The sequence below is a fragment of the Charadrius vociferus genome, unplaced genomic scaffold (genome assembly GCF_000708025.1).
Source record: "Charadrius vociferus isolate BGI_N301 unplaced genomic scaffold, ASM70802v2 scaffold63, whole genome shotgun sequence".
Lineage (NCBI taxonomy): Eukaryota > Metazoa > Chordata > Aves > Charadriiformes > Charadriidae > Charadrius > Charadrius vociferus.
In genome coordinates this window covers 185,104-202,031 of record NW_009647579.1, presented here as the reverse complement: position 1 = coordinate 202,031, position 16,928 = coordinate 185,104, and the positions used below count along the sequence as shown (strand labels likewise).

The window sequence follows — 16,928 nt, the reverse complement described above, 5'->3', positions numbered from 1 at the left end:
TTGGCATAAAAAATAAAGCATTGAGCATTCTTCTGGGGTTTATGATTTTATTTTTAATTTTATGAATGTCAATCCATAATCTTTGTCACAAAAAGTTTAATAAGCATGTCTATAGTTTAAACATTATTTTGTGTACCAAAAAACACAGTCACATGAAAAATTACTCTTTACAAATATCCTATTTATTACTTTTTGAAATGTGTCTACTCTATAAAATTAAAACAGTGGGTTTAGAATCAGCAGGTTTTCTCCTGCTGACATGCAAACGATGCAGTTATGTAATACTGAAAAATATTTGGATCTAATCAGACCCAATCGAAACTGTCTTTATTATCAATAAACAAATCTTATTCTCTCCCAAAACAGGAAGGAGAGGAAACAAAGGAAGAGAAACTTTAAAAATAGTTTAAAAAAAAAATGTACAGATTTTGTTTGGACTTGCCCCTTGTACATGTTTTCTTTCAGGCATAGTACTTATTACCATGCGTGCTCATGGAAAACTAACTCCTAGCAAATGTGTGTATTAGCGTATTTTTTAAAACATAAAAATCAATATTAAACTATGATGGCTTTACAATACTATAATGACAAGCACCTTCTCTATGACATTTTCAGAGAGGAGTCATGTTTAAGCTGATTCAAGTTTCTCAAAATAACAGACAGCCCTTTGGAGTCACTTTTGAAAAAGAGATACAAACTGTGCCCATTCCTTCTAGCTTCTGTAGTGGTTAATGTTCACACGTGAGCACACTTATGGGACATGCAGGTTAATTTACTCTGAACTATGTTGATGTTCCCTCCTACTCTAATGCAGGCGTATACACGAATAACCCAGATTTCTGTTTCAGTTAGTTTCCTAAGGAGTGAAAACAAGGTGAAGGTAGATTTCTGGAGACCAATTACTTTTTAACACGGGATATTTACAGGTTTGAACATAAAGTATTTTATTAGAGAAAATGTGAATTGAAAATTACTGTTTGGAGTCTACTATCATTAACAGTCACTGTTTCTGTTCAACTCAATGTGCCCACAAAGAAGGCTGTAACTACATTTTATTGTGGAAATACCTGGTCTCCTACAAATGTTGGGTGAATTTCCATTGGGGCTTTATGCTGTATTTATGATATAATAAAACTATTATGTTTTCAACTTTCATTTAATAATCCTTTGTATTTCCACACAAGGAACATACTCCCTTTTTATACGAAAGACGTCCCAGACACTCTCTGACTTTTATAAGTGCTTATTTTTCCATGACTGTATGATGTGTTTATATGTACAGTCATAAAAGATTGACTTAGGATTTCAAGTCCTTCAGGAGGATTTTTTTTTTAAGTGATCTGCACTTTTAGGGTTTGTTTAACTATTTTTTAAATGAAGAAAATAAGATATTTCAGATTGTAATGAAGTGTAGTTTGTAGTGAAGTGCAAAGTAAACAAACACATTTTCTAACAAAAGAAAACAAAATAAAGGACTTCCAGGGAAATAGCTTCTTTGTATACTTTAATTCTGACATCAATAGCATTTATAAGCTAGCAACCATTTAAAGTAGTTATGTTTCCATTAAAAGCTTTAGTACATGTTTATTGAAAAATATTCCCCTCCTCTCCACAACTAAACATGTAACACAAGCACCTAATTACGCATATTCATTCTAAATTAAAAAATAATAGAAGTATAAGGTTTACATTCTGGTATCCTTTATACTTTGCAATACCTTCTTCAAAGGTAAGGCTATTGAAACACTGCTTAAACACAGAGCAGACTACTACTCAACCTGGGTAAAAAGAGTGTCAGAATATTATCCTAATGGCGGTAACTTTCATAGAACAAATGAATGTTCTTTTCCAGAAAATGGACCATTAGATACCAATATAAAAACCCCTAATGTTTAACATACACTTAGTCATGAATTGCAGAAGGCAAACATAATGCCTAAATCCATCAAATATGTCATGAGATTGGTGTTCGAACAATGAGAGCAGACATTACCAAATGACACAGAAAAAGGTCAAAGAAACAATGTATGGTAGAAAAGGCATCAACAAACTTGCAAATCACTTAAGCAAAAACTATTTTAATGCATCAATTTAAATAAAACCGTGTTATAAAATACAGGATTTGTATGTTTACCTTTAAATGTTTGCTTCCCCTACTTGCTGAATAGAAATACTGAATCACTAGCTGAGATAAACTATGCATTATTTTGCTTAATTATCACAAACATGTATTCACCAACAAAGCAAAAAAAGAAAGCCAAAATAAACCCTAGCTATAGTTTCCATTTTGGAAGCAGAATCTTTTTGATTAGGAAGTACAGCATTTCTTGGACGAGCCTTTAATTTTTTCCCAAGCTACAAACATTTCAGTCTACTTCTAGCAATATAAATGCATATACATACAAATTGCTGGTTTGATAATATCTTCCTGCCCTTCTACTTTCCCTCCAATGTCCTGCTCCCAGTTCACCTATTTGTAGCAGCTTCTCAGAATTCCCTCATATAGGTATTCAAGATAATTTCTGAGGCTTACTAGTGGCTTTGGTATAAGCCACTTAAGAAAAAGTTAGCACTATTTGTTGCAAGCATCAGCAAACAGCATAAGATGGGTAGATTTCAGATTTACTCCAGAAGAGTCAACAAGCTCATCTTTTCAAAATGAGGGGGTGGGATGTTGATTTTTGTTTTTCTGATCGTTGTTGTTTGTTTTAAGATGGAACTTACCTTTTTCAACTGTGCTTCCAACTTACTACACTCTTCTTTCTTTTGTTCTATGGCTATTTCTAAAGACTTAAGTTTGGAGTCTCTTTTCAGCCCTGCTGATGCCAATGAAGATGCATGTTCTTTGAGATCGATTAAACTAGACTGAAAAATGACCAAGAGTAAAAAGTTAATTCCTAGTCACCAGGACACTAACTTATTGCCAACTTAGTAATCATTTGGATCCTGTTCCCCCTCCCCTTCCCCAAAGAGTTGACACAAAGATAAGTAGCAATAGCAAAAGACACCGTTTTGAGAATACAACCAACTGGAATCACAGGAGCTGGCATGCACTGAAACATAGAAACATTCATAATACGAACAAGTTGACATTAGATTCTGGAGGTACAATTACTTTGAAGTCTATGGCTCTAACTGACAAATGAAAACAGGAGCAACAATGGAATATTTGAGCCTCCTGGAGGCTTCTATAAAAGAAAATGTAGAGAAAACGACACACGACTATGCAAAAACTGAAGCGATATTTTATGTACAGAAGTGAGGACTATGAAGAATGCTTAAGAAAACAGCAGTTCAGAAGCTGACCACTGAAGTGGCAGACTTTCAGTACTTAAAATGATTCAAGAGTAATCCTTATTCACTTCCTTTCATCATAATGACATAGATAGAAGAACATAGATTTTACTGAAAAGACTGACCTCTTTTTCTGTCAGTTCAGCTTGTAAAGCATTAACTTTCTCCTTCAGGTCTTTGTTTTCTTTTTTATAAGATTCAATTTCTTCAAGTCTTTCTCTGTCATCTCGCTCCCTTTGCTCCTTCAAGCGCTCTATTATTCTTTCCTAACAAAGGAAAGAATTGCAAAATGGAAAAGTTGAGAATCATTTTAAGAAAAGACAGAATAAATTGCCTTTAAGTTTCACTTAGAAAAACCAACCTTCAGAAGCAGAGGATGACTGAGTTAGTGGTATTAAAGTCAATGCAAGATTCCCCCGGATTTCAAAAGCATCAGATCAAGGTTTTAAACACTTGATAAGCATAACATAGTACAGAAACTTGATTAAATATCTATACGGATAAGAATACGACCAATAAGAATACGTTTAGTCTTATGATAGATATGGAAAGATATTCATGTCAGTAATATAGTTCCTGTATTCATAAGTGATTAAAGTCTTGAATAAAAGTTCAAAACAGAGAGGCCAGAGTGGTTTACTCAGCTTGAATTTGGTTATGTTTTTTAAATGCTAGTAGCCTCTATAGTGGTTGCAAGAAGTTTTCAAGGTTTCAAACCTAATTAGAAATCAATCACTTGCTAACTATCAGCAACTTAGAGTTCATATGCATTATATTTTGAAAGGACCAAAAAAAAAAGAAGGTGTCCAAGACACAGATAAAGTACCTTGATACAACTTAAGATACCCAAAGGAAGATTTTTCTCCATCTAATTAACAGTAACCCGACACACATTTAAAGTCCACCACATTTTAAAATATTTTGCTGACTTCCAGTTACTCTAATAAGGATTGCTGAAAATCACCAGTCAAGGATTGGGTGATGAAGTCAAAGGGTGAAATGTAAAAAGCAGGTGTGGTAGTATGGCTTTATTAAGTTTTGATTACATTCTTCAAAATCACATTCTACCAATACTTGAAGGACGCAAATAGTAATCAGAGAGTAATATTTAGGGTAAAATAAAATAGCCACCTGAAATGCATTTGAATTGGGAATAGGTCAACTGAAGCAGAGTATCAGGGGAACTACTAGTATCATTTTAGAATTGGTAGTCAGGGGGGCAGTGGAAGCAACATCATTTACGGAAGTTAAACCTACATCAGACAAAACTACATCCTAAGTTCTACACTACCAGCGGTGTGGCTCAGGTGGAACCATCAGCATAGTCACAGATCCCATTCAAGTCCTTTTGTACTTATGCTTGAAATCTCCAAGAAGGAATTTAAGAATGGGATCAATACTCAAAATACTATTTCATAGAACTGGACAAGACCGATGGAAGCCTAATATTATTAGCAAAAGAAAAATCTCATACTAAATCCCTCTGTCCACGATTCCTTATACTGCCATATATACACAAACACACACACCAGAGATACAGAGAGATATATACACACAGACACATATATATACACACCACACTTACACAAAGTTTCCCTTTGCCCTTATCAATATACTCTCAGCTATGGTTATTATATATCAACAAACATTACAATGCAAGCAACATTTCAGCAGCTGTACATCCCATTCTGATTTGTAATAAACTCAGTCATTATAACGAAATAAAAAAAATAATTCATTATCAAAGTTGCCTTAGGCAGTAACAGCACTCTTTAAAAAGCATATATTGTTCAGACAATCCTGATTATTCATTCATTTTCTCCATACACTAGGTATGATGTTCCTCCAAGCCCTAGAGGATCTTCTGATGATTGCTTCTGTGCTTTTTAAAGTTCAAGGTATATTTTGCAAAAAGCCAACTGTCAACACTTATATGCGCATAAAAAAGAGCCTAAACTCAGGCTGTCGTTTTCATCCCAGCAGTCTTCAACCTTGCAGATATTCAAAGCCCAGCTGGACAGGATCCTGAGCAAATTGCTCTAGTTGACCCTGCTTTGAGCAGCTGGGTTGGACCAGATAATCTCCAGAGGTCTTTTCCAGTTTCATTGGTTCTGTGGAATAGGCAGAGACATTTTCTAGATTCTGTACCTCAAACACTGTTTTTTTTCTCTTCTGCTCAGTCTCTCTCCCCCCATTTTCACAATTCATCCCTTTGTAACACTGACCACATCAGCAACTCTGCTGACAACTGTCCATTGCCGCTGCTTCTTGTCTGTTCCTCCTCTCGTACTGGAAAGGAAACTAGTTACTAGAAAATGGAACACACACATAGTGTTTTCAGAAAACTGGGAAGTTTTCCGTAAGTGTCCCCTTGTACTTTCAGCTTTTATACATCTGCCTTTCACTACACATCTGTTGAAGATCTCCCATTTATTCTCTCTTCTATCATTTAAACGCCATATTATCTGCATGTATAAAGTTAAAAACTCATAATCAGTTTCTGTATGAACTGAATAAATATTTTATTATTTTTAATTACTGATTTAAAACTTGATCGCACTGAAATCAATTTGACTTTAATGGGTTATGCATTTCCCTGAAAATATTTAAATGACAAGTCAAGAAACAGAAAAATTCAGCTTCTCATATTGACCTTTGCTTATTTGGAATGTCTCTAATGTTTGTAGTTGCTTACTAGAGAGCTAATTGTAGACCCCAGTGTAAGTGCAATTAAGCATATTAGAATTTTAATTTAGTTCCTCATTTTTATTTTAAATATTTAAAAATTAACTTACTTTTGCATTATGTTTATACAGCAAATGTAAGCTATAGTGCAACATATTTTATTATGTAACATGAGATATTAAGATCAAGTATCAAAAGCAGATGTGGGGTATTAATCTTCATAGATGCTTACTATATAACTAGTCTATTATTGGATATGAAACTAGACTTAAGTGAAAAACATGATATATTTCAAATATATTCCTTATAGAACCATTTCAAACATTTATGTTCCTCTGATAAATTAATTTTTTTCTTCCAGTTATATAATATTGGCTTCCAGCTGTAACAATTTGTTTCACCAATGGTCAATGTTTTTAAAAATTAATCACATGGAGTATTTTATAATGTAATTATATGTATTGGTAAAATTCACGTTAAATATTATTAGAAAGTTTTAAATAGTTAGCTTTTGAATCCTTTAGGCATTAAAAAATAATTGACACTATACTGAATAATCTTGTAGTAACTCTATTGGTATAGTTATTTGCTACTCAGTTCCTAAGGAAAGCCTTTCCAAAGGGCTGGAAGTCCATGGCGCTACTTTCATTTTGCATCCAGTATTCCCCTGACATCAGGGATTCCCTTTCACAATCTAGCTAACTGAACATACAGATTACCAAACTAGCGTTACTGTAAGAATCTGCACAGAAGACAGTGTTGACTACTCATATAAAACTCATATCCCTACTTATTTCACTCAGAAAGAAATACACGTTGATGACATACTACAGCCCACTTAGCACGCAGTACAAAATATAGGGCCCAAACTAAAGGTGGGCTACGTGTAGTTCAGTCTGTTCCCAAGACAGCATCAACCGTCTGCGCGCTGAGATCCCTGGCGCTGCAGATGTAGACGCCTCCTGGCTTCATTCAGCCCCGGGACAAAATCTCCCTTTGACTCATACCTGGCAGGATTTTCAGGTAGAAATGTGTTCATACAGAAGGAAGGTCCTTCAACAGCAACAGTGCTGACTATTACACAAATGACAAACCAGCAATTCTACTAGTTTATTTTTTTAAAAAAATTACTGTTAGCTGGCTTTTGCTATATAGATTATGCAAGAAGGGGATGATATGGAATACGATATAACTTGAAGTTTATTCCTAGTAACAAATAGTATATATTCTTAATCCCTTGAATATTCACTTTAAAATGCCGTCCTACACTAAGTGGAATAGTTTAATAACCATTCAGAATTCACCTACTTATATTCAGATGTGGTTTTATACCAATTCCTTCTTGAGGATTTATTTACCTAAATGATTTTTTTCTTCTATAACAAATTAAACATAACACTATTTCATCTTATTAATGAAGAGTATCAATTTTTTCTTCAGTCAATCACAAAAGAAGACTAATTTAACTGTCAGCTGCATAAGGCTAAATGTGAAAAATGTGTAAAAAGGCCCTAATATACCATGTTTTACTTGATTAACAGCTAACTTGCAGAAATCCCAACAATGTGTTCTTGTTTCAGTCTTATTTGCATTGGCAAGCTTTCCTTAGGCACTAATCTAGGACCTCACAGGTCTAATCTATTTGCACTTTATCACAGAAGCAGGAACTGAATTGCCACAGCATATAGCTCTATTATCAGACATACTCAATTGCTTATCTGCTGTATGCTGCTACAGTAGGACCAACTTTATAAATATCAGCTTCATGAAAGCAACCTCTTGAGCTGCTTTGGGCCAGTCCAAGAGCTCAGATATTCTTTGAAAAGTTTCTTGTTAAAACATCAAGGAAGCTGATAGCAGTTTTGCACATTCTGATTTTCAAACTTTTTTTGGTTTAATAGGCATGAACTTATTTTTTGTTTATTGCAATGTAACCTTTATTGTTGTTAAGAATTTTCAGTGCTTAGGAGAGGCTCCAAACTTAGGGGTAGGGAATTAAATACCTTTTTCAGTTTAGTTCTAAATTGCACTCAAAAATGACTTAAGTTGTGCTGATTCGTTTCTGATTCCTGACAAGAGAACAAATTATGTCAGCAATATTGCCAGAAAAATACAATTATTAAAAGGATTACGTTTCAGTAAATTTTTATGCTGCTTTATTATGTCAGTTTCTCATTTAGAGTTAACATCTACCTAATCACTAAATATGAAAGAGAAAGAAAATGAGACACAGATACTTAGAAAAATCTATTTTCACAAAGAATGAGGAGCTATATTTACTAATCCAGAGGCAAAAATCTCAATCTGAGTATTTTCAAGAACGATGCAGGAAAAACATGAATGCTCAAATATTTGCGTTTTGGACTTTAAAAATAGCTTCGTAATTCATTCACATCATGTGATCATGTTTTAGTATTTTTTTCTTCCCATAGAAGCCATGAAAAGCAATTAAATTTAATTTCAGTGAATTGTGGTTAACTAAACCGGTATAAATAAATTTAGTTTCTATTTAAGAGAGCTTCCCATGATGCTCTTGGAGTATTTTCTCCAAATTCTAAAAACTATTGAATTGGCCTAATCCTGGAGTATAAAACAAGATGATATATCTGCAAACTAGGCCTGATATAATTTCTAGGGGAAAAAAACCCAAACAAACAATGGAAATCAAGTATCCTTGAATGAATGTAGCATCCTTTCTTGAGAGCATTAAAAATTTAAATTTATAAAAGTACATATATTGATGCACTTGTTAATAAGAGTCTATCGCTAAAGATTCTTGTTTCCTCCCATTTGGACAAAAATCTATTCCCTATATTTACCAGTATTTTCAGTGGAAAAAATTAATAACTATTGATAAAGTCTGTAGGTCTTAAGAATGCTATTGCAGACAGAAATAGGGATTAAAAAGCTGGAATTTGAAAGCTGGACACAAACAGGAATGAGACACATACATAAACATAAACTGTTAAAGTATTTAGCTGCCAGAGGACGCAAGAAAGCTAGACATAGTTCATTTGGAACTTCTAGAAGATGCCTACTGGCATCTTTCAACGTAAAAGTACCTCCCAGAGACTACACTTAAGATTGAGAAACCTACCCTTGAAAGCACAGCCTTCAAGAAACTTTCAATGGGAAAGAAAGTGTGCATGATTTCTCTGTACAATAAACCATCAAAATCATACACATATACTTTTACCTTGGAAGCTTCCTCCTCATTGTGTCTAATACTCTAAGATCAAGTACTGTTTCTCAAAAGCTCATATTAACTCTACTCTGCAGTGTTGCTTTTCTCCTTCTTTTTAATCTAATCATTCCCCAGTAGCACACAGTTACTGGTCACACATTTTAAAAAAAAATAATTCAACAGAATCATCATGATGTTGACTTTTTGTAGCATGGTTCTTTCATTAGCAAATTTAGCCAATGAACTTAAAAGACAGGGCAATATTTTAAGTCTTTTAGAACTGATATTCTAGATTTCAAAGCTTATCATCAACATTGCTACCTAGACTGCCAACCACTCTAAATCACCCAGTAACTGTGTAGGAGCTATACTGTCATGTATCTTTTCAGAAACTGGACAAATATTAATGATTTAATTAATAATTTAATTAAGCTTACAGATCTCAAAATAGAGAAACATAGTCATAGGAAAATAACACAAATTCAAACAAATGAAAAATTTCTGTAAAAATTCAAGCCATGTGTTCCTATTCTAACACAGGCACTAACTTGCATAATGATTTGGACACTTCATAAAATAATTTACTCTCTCAGTTGTAAAGCGCATTTGAAGAAAAAGGCTACTATTTAATAATCCTGCGTATCTTCTCCTCAGGTTAACAAACTAGTATTTCTGAAGTAATGTAGAACAATAAGCATATCACTTACATATAGAGTTCTTCTCTTTATATACTGCCACCTAACTTTTATAAGTAACAGTCTCTCCATAAGTGACTAAACAGTCACCAGAAACAATAGCGCAACTCAGCTTCACACCACTTCTCAAAAGCATTGACTTAAAAAAGACACCATTGCCTTCCTCAGCTTCAAAAAAGACAGAAACCTCTGTGGCAGAGCAAACATCCCATAATATCCACTGTATCCGTGTAATAGATAGTAGCCTGCAAACACTGCAGGAAAGATGCCATTCTCGGCTGACTGAATGTAAGCAAAGTGACTACTTTGTACAGAATTCAGCCTTAGGGATCCCATGTGAGTTGTAATCAATTCCACTTGGAAAAAACAGTAATCATACTGATTCTTTTAAAAAAAACGTCTGTTCATATATATTCATGCAATTCCAGATGAAGTAGACATGAACAGCAAAAAAATATTTCAGAGAAGGATCTAAGTTTATCCAACTTTTCCAAAACATTAAAACTAGCATCATTTATTGGACTTTGAACCTTCATTACAGCAATCAAATTAAGCTTGACACAAAATTTCCATACCTTCAGGGTCTCTAGTGTTGTCACATTTCCAGTTACCATACACACAACAAAATTCTGGAGCAAAATTTCTAAACAAACTCTAGGACAAATCTTCACTACGATATTCAAAAATAATGCATCCTGAGTTTAGTGAAATTTTACAACTTGTATATCTGAGAATAACAAAATATTTTATTTTCAATATGTACTAAACTTCTTCAAAATTATAAGAACTTTTACATTTGTTTATTTGTTTGCACTTATTTCAATAGATTTTAGAATGGTACTGGTTCAAAATGACTTGAAAACAACTCATTGCAATTAACTAATATGGGTAAGGTTTTAACCCAGTACTTCTTAAACTTTTGTATTTCCGGTAGTGAGAAGACGACTTCTATTCAACGTTCTATTCCATACCTCCACACTTGCTGCTTCTACTATGAACTCTGGCAAACTGTCATTAATTTAATATTTTCAACAGAGAAATACATCACAATTGAAGACAGATTGCAACTTAGCAAATTACCCCAGCTAAGAAGTATTGCATAAGTATGTGCTCTCTGAAGTGCTGCAGCTACAGCTGAGGCAGAAAATGAGATACAAGATTTCTTTGGCTTTTGGCAACCTACTTCATGCTCAGTTGCACAGGAGAACAGGCAAGTTTGCAATGTGACATTCACTCTGCTTTCTACATTGACAACAGTACCATGGTGCTAAAAGGACTGGTTTAAACTCTCAGCTGCCTCTATGGGCATTTTGGGGAAGTAACAATGTAGACTAGTCCTGAAAAGACAGTTTACAGGGATGAAAAACAGATTATAAACTACTTCGTGTCATTTTTTAATAATATGCTGTGAAACTGGTGAGCACTGCGCCCAGACTAGCAGTGGAAGATTAACAAAATGCATGTACTTTCTTTACTGGATAAATGCTGTAAGCCACAGAGGCAATAGTAACGCCAACATTTTTCCACTGTTGTTAATCAAGCAAATGTTAGTAAGGTGATTAAACACACAAATTAATCAGAAATCTAGTATTACCATTTTAAGTGTTAGTGCCAACCACACAGTGGCATTTTAAAGTCACATAGAGTCATAAATACCTTCCTAGGATTACCCACTGCAGAATGGCACATAATACTTTAATTAGTCACACTCACCTGTGCACATTTAAATGATATATATTAAGATCTATGAGCTGCAAAAAGTGGATACTTGTACCAATTTTTTTGGCATATAAATTTACTTGGATTACCTCGTACTCAAAGTTAATGGGAAGAGAAACCCCAACCTCACTGAAACTGGTAGGAATGTTGACCCTAATTAAACAGTCCAGATTTATCCCTTCTGCTACGTATTTTCAAATTAAAGGCATGTAGTTTTTAAAGAACAAAAGTAATTCTTCATTTTTTTTATGAAATACAGTTTGTCCCCTAAATTAAGTGTAGGAAGCCAATAGTGCTAACAGCAAGCCAAAGTAGCAGTTGGTACAGTCACTTGCGGTTGGCTCTTAAGTTAGGCTCTACTTAACAGAGAAAGAACAGGACAATCGAGAGAACAAAGCCATAAAAATACCCAAAACTCTACCTTCTTTAAGTCAGGTGTCTATGTCTTTCAGTTCTTTCAGGGAACAACCACTCATCCCACGGACTAAGGGAAAATCTTACCATGTCCTGGGCCATTTACTCCATCCCCATTTAAAAGGATGTACTGTTTCAGTTCATCAGCCAGGATCACTTCTTGCTCATGCTACCAGAACAAAGCCACCTGCGTTCCTGACAAGACCCATAGATTTTGTTACAGGTGCCAGACCAACTTAAAAAGACATTTTCTCAACACACTTCACCCACAAGAGCAGCACATAATGCTGTTCCATGAGAAAACATTACCTTTTCTGATAGAGCTTCTTCTAAGGTTGCTAGTGCTGTGTCTGTGTTACTAGAATCCGTCTGCAACGACTTCACTCTGTCTTTTAGATTAGTTAGTTGTTTGTCTTTGTCCCTAAGTTGCTCCTGTAGATTTTCAATCTGAAAATAAAAACAGATCATAATATTCATCAACCTTGTCTTAACATTCAAAGAGGGACTTGGGTGGTAGGATCTATTGAATGCATACATATCACACATATGATAGGTATGCCTCAGTATACTGCCAAGTTTTTATATGGTATAGTATCAGCCGTTTTTAACTTCTGTCCTTTCTATTTTGTTTTCCTTTGCTAAAAGTATCATTTTGTAATAAATTATTGGAAAAATCTCAGTGCAGCCAAATATTTTATTATTTAAATATTTTGTGATATTAATCACTTTAGTTTAAGGTACTGCATTATCTCAGTAATTCAAAGTATGTGCAGAATTACCCCTTATAGATTATTCTAGTTGCAATAAAAAGAACAAAGAAAAGGAGAAGCGAAGTGAGTACAGTGAGCCTTAAACTGAGAAAGAAGAAAGATGACAACCTACCTATCTAAAAACCCCTTCTTCCATAACGCCCTGCTGTAAAGGAAACTCATCTGAACAGAGATCAGGATGATTATATTTCAAAAAGCCAAACCCAGATACAAAAAAAATCCCAAACAACCCAAAGGCTACTTTCTTCATGTCCATGAAGATGCAAGGTATGTCACTCTATTTTGGATATTAAAACTTCTTTAAACAGGTCTAGTTCTTCCTCTAGCAAGTATTTAAACATACTGCTAAGGTACCCATAAACGCAGTGGTTTGTTACACAGGTCATGATTTATAATGGTTAAGTCAGAAAGGTTTTGCACAAACAATTTCCCACTGGACCATGTGGATTTTGAAGCAAATCTGAATAAAAGCACTCAGCTTCTGATTGTCACAGCAATCACCTTCTACGGCTGCAAGGCAGCATGACCTGCTGCACATAGTGCAGGGAGGACATGTGGTATGTCAAATGTGTAAAATTTTATTAATTGTCTGTCAGAAGAATCAACTTCCCTTTGTCCTACACTCTCACTGCCACTCACTATTATGCTACTGGCATAAAACCAAAATTTGTTCCATAATACTTAGCACAAATAAATAGTAACAAGAAAATTGCCTATTATTTTGGTATGCCACTTTATATAATATGACAAAATATGCCCAAACCCATAAGATATCATTTGTTCAAAACCGGTTTTAAATATGCTGTTAAAAATAGACAAATTATTACTGTCAACAGAGATTCAAATTCTTACTTTCATCGGTGATTTTACACTTTGGATCACGTTCTGTTGCTACTGAAATGAATGAAGTTTTGCTGTTCATTTCATAAAGTAATGTACTATTTCTCACGGCCAATGTCATTTCCATTTAAAGCAATTCAGATTTTAACAGAAACAGGATCCTTCATAATTACTGTTAAACTGTATTTAAAGATTCTTTTTACAAACCTGAAGCTGAATTCAATGCAGGTACAGCTCCGCAGAAGTCAAGTTACATCAATAAAAATTTGGTCTGCATATGCAAAAATGTATCACCATAATCAAACACACTTTAATTTGAGACATACTTTGGTAAAAATTCTCCTCCTACTATATTATACATGTGCAGGAGAAAAGGCCTGAAGTTAAGTTTTGACATCATATATATCTCTATAATTAACAAATCATAAAATCCACAGCTGTGTGCACTGTATTAAGTTTATTTAAATAAATTTAAATTTTAAAAGAACTTAAAGGCAAAATAAAATAAAATTTGAAAGTAAATTTGGAGGAGCACATTCCAATTAGAAATTCATTATAACAGTATGGCAAATATAAGTATTGTACATTTTTTCTTTTTCTTTTTCTTTTTTTTTTTCTCTTTTATATATATGATTTAGTATGTCAGATTACTGCTATGGGACAAAGATTCCACTTGCCCTGTAAACTATAAAATACTAAGGTATATATAAAAAGATTTTTTGGGAAGAGCTGACATAGAATAGCTCACTCTTGTAAACGACCTCTCATAATATTTTTCTTCGTGTGTATATTTTATACAGATACAGAAATAAGATACATGTGTTAATGAGTTAAGAACTTTTTATTTTATGGCATGTGTATTAGTCACATCTAAAATTACATTAACTGGCATTCAGAGGACTGCACACCATGTTTCTTTCTTTACTTTCATCCAAGTATTAATGATTCCAACAACTACCTCATGACACCCTGTGGAATACTTAAGTAACTGCACATTTCAGCTTCAAAACAAATTCTCAAGCAAAAAGGAAATAAAACAGAAGAGTGAATATTGATTACATGTTCTTTGAAACAAAGTTAAGATCTGGTCCTTTATTATCATCAGCTTGACCTACCAATTCTAGGCACCCTAAATTAAAGTACTTATTTCCTATGCACAGTGCTTATCTGAATTCCACAGCATTTACACGATTTCCTTCCTCTTAAAACTAATTTAAAATATGATCCAACCCTTAACCAAGAAAACATGTTCTAAAATTATTCAGCATTTACAAAATTCTTTCCTCAGAGGTAAAGAGAACAGGCAGCAAATTAAAAACATCCCCATTGAATCACAACTGCTTTAAAATAAGTCATTCAATGAGTAGCCCATAGATAAAATAAGAGGAAAGGATCTGATTATTCTTCTATTCCTGCTATATAAATCTGAAGGAAATACTTTGATGGCCACAGGACCACACTGGGGTACGTGAAAGTAGAATCAGTACCACAGAGTATTTGTTTGTTTGTTGGGATGGGCAGGGGATTAGCATAGGTCTGCTAACGCAGACAAGACTTTATGACCAGTTAATCACAACGAGTTCTCTCAAGAAGATGACAGGAGGCAAAGAGATTGAGCAGTCTCACATGCTGAAATGTTGGAACACAAGATATGATTTAGTTCTTCCTGGGTTTTTTAAACCCAGAAAGAACAACAAACCCTCTGGTAACCTCTGTCTTTCTCCAACATATATTTGGGCACAGGCAGATATGTAAGGGTACCATTTTATTGCTGGATAATTACTTACTCTTGAGTATGCCTGAATTAAATTTATGACAAGGACTGTTAAGACTTTCTAAATCCTCAAGCACTTATATTTTTATCTAATAGGAAATTAGTTACTGTGTAGTTTTGTCAACATGTAATTCTTACCTCTGTAAACTGCTATGTCCCGGTGCCATGAGCTGTATGAAAAGAAACTGCTCCATTCTTTCTGCATTTCAGAAAGTGTGTGTATTCCCAGAGCTTAAGACAGACTTTATGCCTTTTCAAAACACAATACCATTACAGATAAATGTCTTTCCTATGAGGCATCCTGTCAATAAACTGCAAGTGCTGATCCTGTCACTTTTTGGCGATGGTCTCAGGAATGCTTCTTAAATGCTGAAGGGATTAAATTAAATCTCACCCGCAGACAGGCTTTAAAATTCTACAGTAACCCAAGTTTTCAAAAGAAAATTACTTTCATTATCAAACTTAAGGTACTGTACTATGGAATTTGCAAAAAAATTATATAATCAAAGAAAATGTTCCATGCTATAACAATTTGCCTTTAGAAATATGCATTAAAGTATAAAAATTTAAGACAGCGTAAGAGAGAATTCATCAGAGACTTCCTAAGCCGAGCTAGTGAAACAGTAAAGCCATATACTTAAACTTAGCTCCATGTATTTTCCTCTCTTCTCTGTATTTGAGTTTTAAGTAACTCAGACAACAAGTAGTTTGCAACACTGGCTTTTTTAATGCTAAAATTCATTTTGCTCTATTCTAAATTGAAAGGTTGGACCAGATGATCCTTGAGGTTCCTTCCAACCTGGTATTCTATGATGCTTATAAATTTCTCTAGGCAGAACCATTTGAGATTTGTTACATATTAAAGCACAGGTCACGTCTTCATGTGTCTTCCCATGTGCCAGTGAAGTAGATCAATAATATAAGATTAGTTTCATTTACATTGCAAATTGAAACACAGGGGAGAAAACAGAACTTTTGTATATACCATTTTTATTATTTACTAAAAAATTAATCTTACTATTTATGAAAGCAAATTCTACTGAACAATTTCCCAAGTACTGCTACATTCTACTTTAAACAGTTAATGGAATTAAAAGAAAAAGAGATCTAATGAACAGCAGCATTCATCCAACATGAGCACTAACAAGACTGCTTTAGACCATAGTATTCATTCTCAGACTTTAGCTGCTGCCTCATAGATATACATAACAAAAGACAGAAAACGTAAATATTAATCGAAACAGAAAAAAAAATAGCTAGGTCTAGTTCAAATGCAAATACTCTAAATGTCTACTTACAGACAATTTATTGTTGTTAGTAAGAGCGATGATAATTGTTCTCTCTCATATGGTCCTTCTCAGAAACGTTTTGTCATATCCCAGAACATGAAACTAGCTATGGTAGTAACTCAGTAAAATAGGTGTATTTACAGATGACCTAACACCTCCATTTTACATGTGTGCGCGCACGCATGTTTGTGTGTGCATGCATAATTAGTAATTAAATACCCAGAAAAGACTGAAATAATTTTTCCCTACCACAACTGTAAAAAT

At 34.1% G+C, this 16,928-nt stretch overlaps 1 protein-coding gene across 1 annotated transcript in view; it reads right to left on the bottom strand.

The window, feature by feature from the left end:
* ERC2 (ELKS/RAB6-interacting/CAST family member 2) overlaps positions 1-16,928 on the bottom strand; it is a 366,168-nt gene that overhangs the window by 164,472 nt on the left and 184,768 nt on the right. Inside the window, exons 7-9 of the mRNA XM_009880932.1 lie at positions 12,301-12,438; positions 3,420-3,560; positions 2,725-2,865 (exon numbers count right to left, since the gene is read on the bottom strand). Of these exons, the coding sequence (XP_009879234.1) occupies positions 2,725-2,865; positions 3,420-3,560; positions 12,301-12,438 (420 nt within the window). The remainder of the gene's footprint in view (positions 1-2,724; positions 2,866-3,419; positions 3,561-12,300; positions 12,439-16,928) is intronic.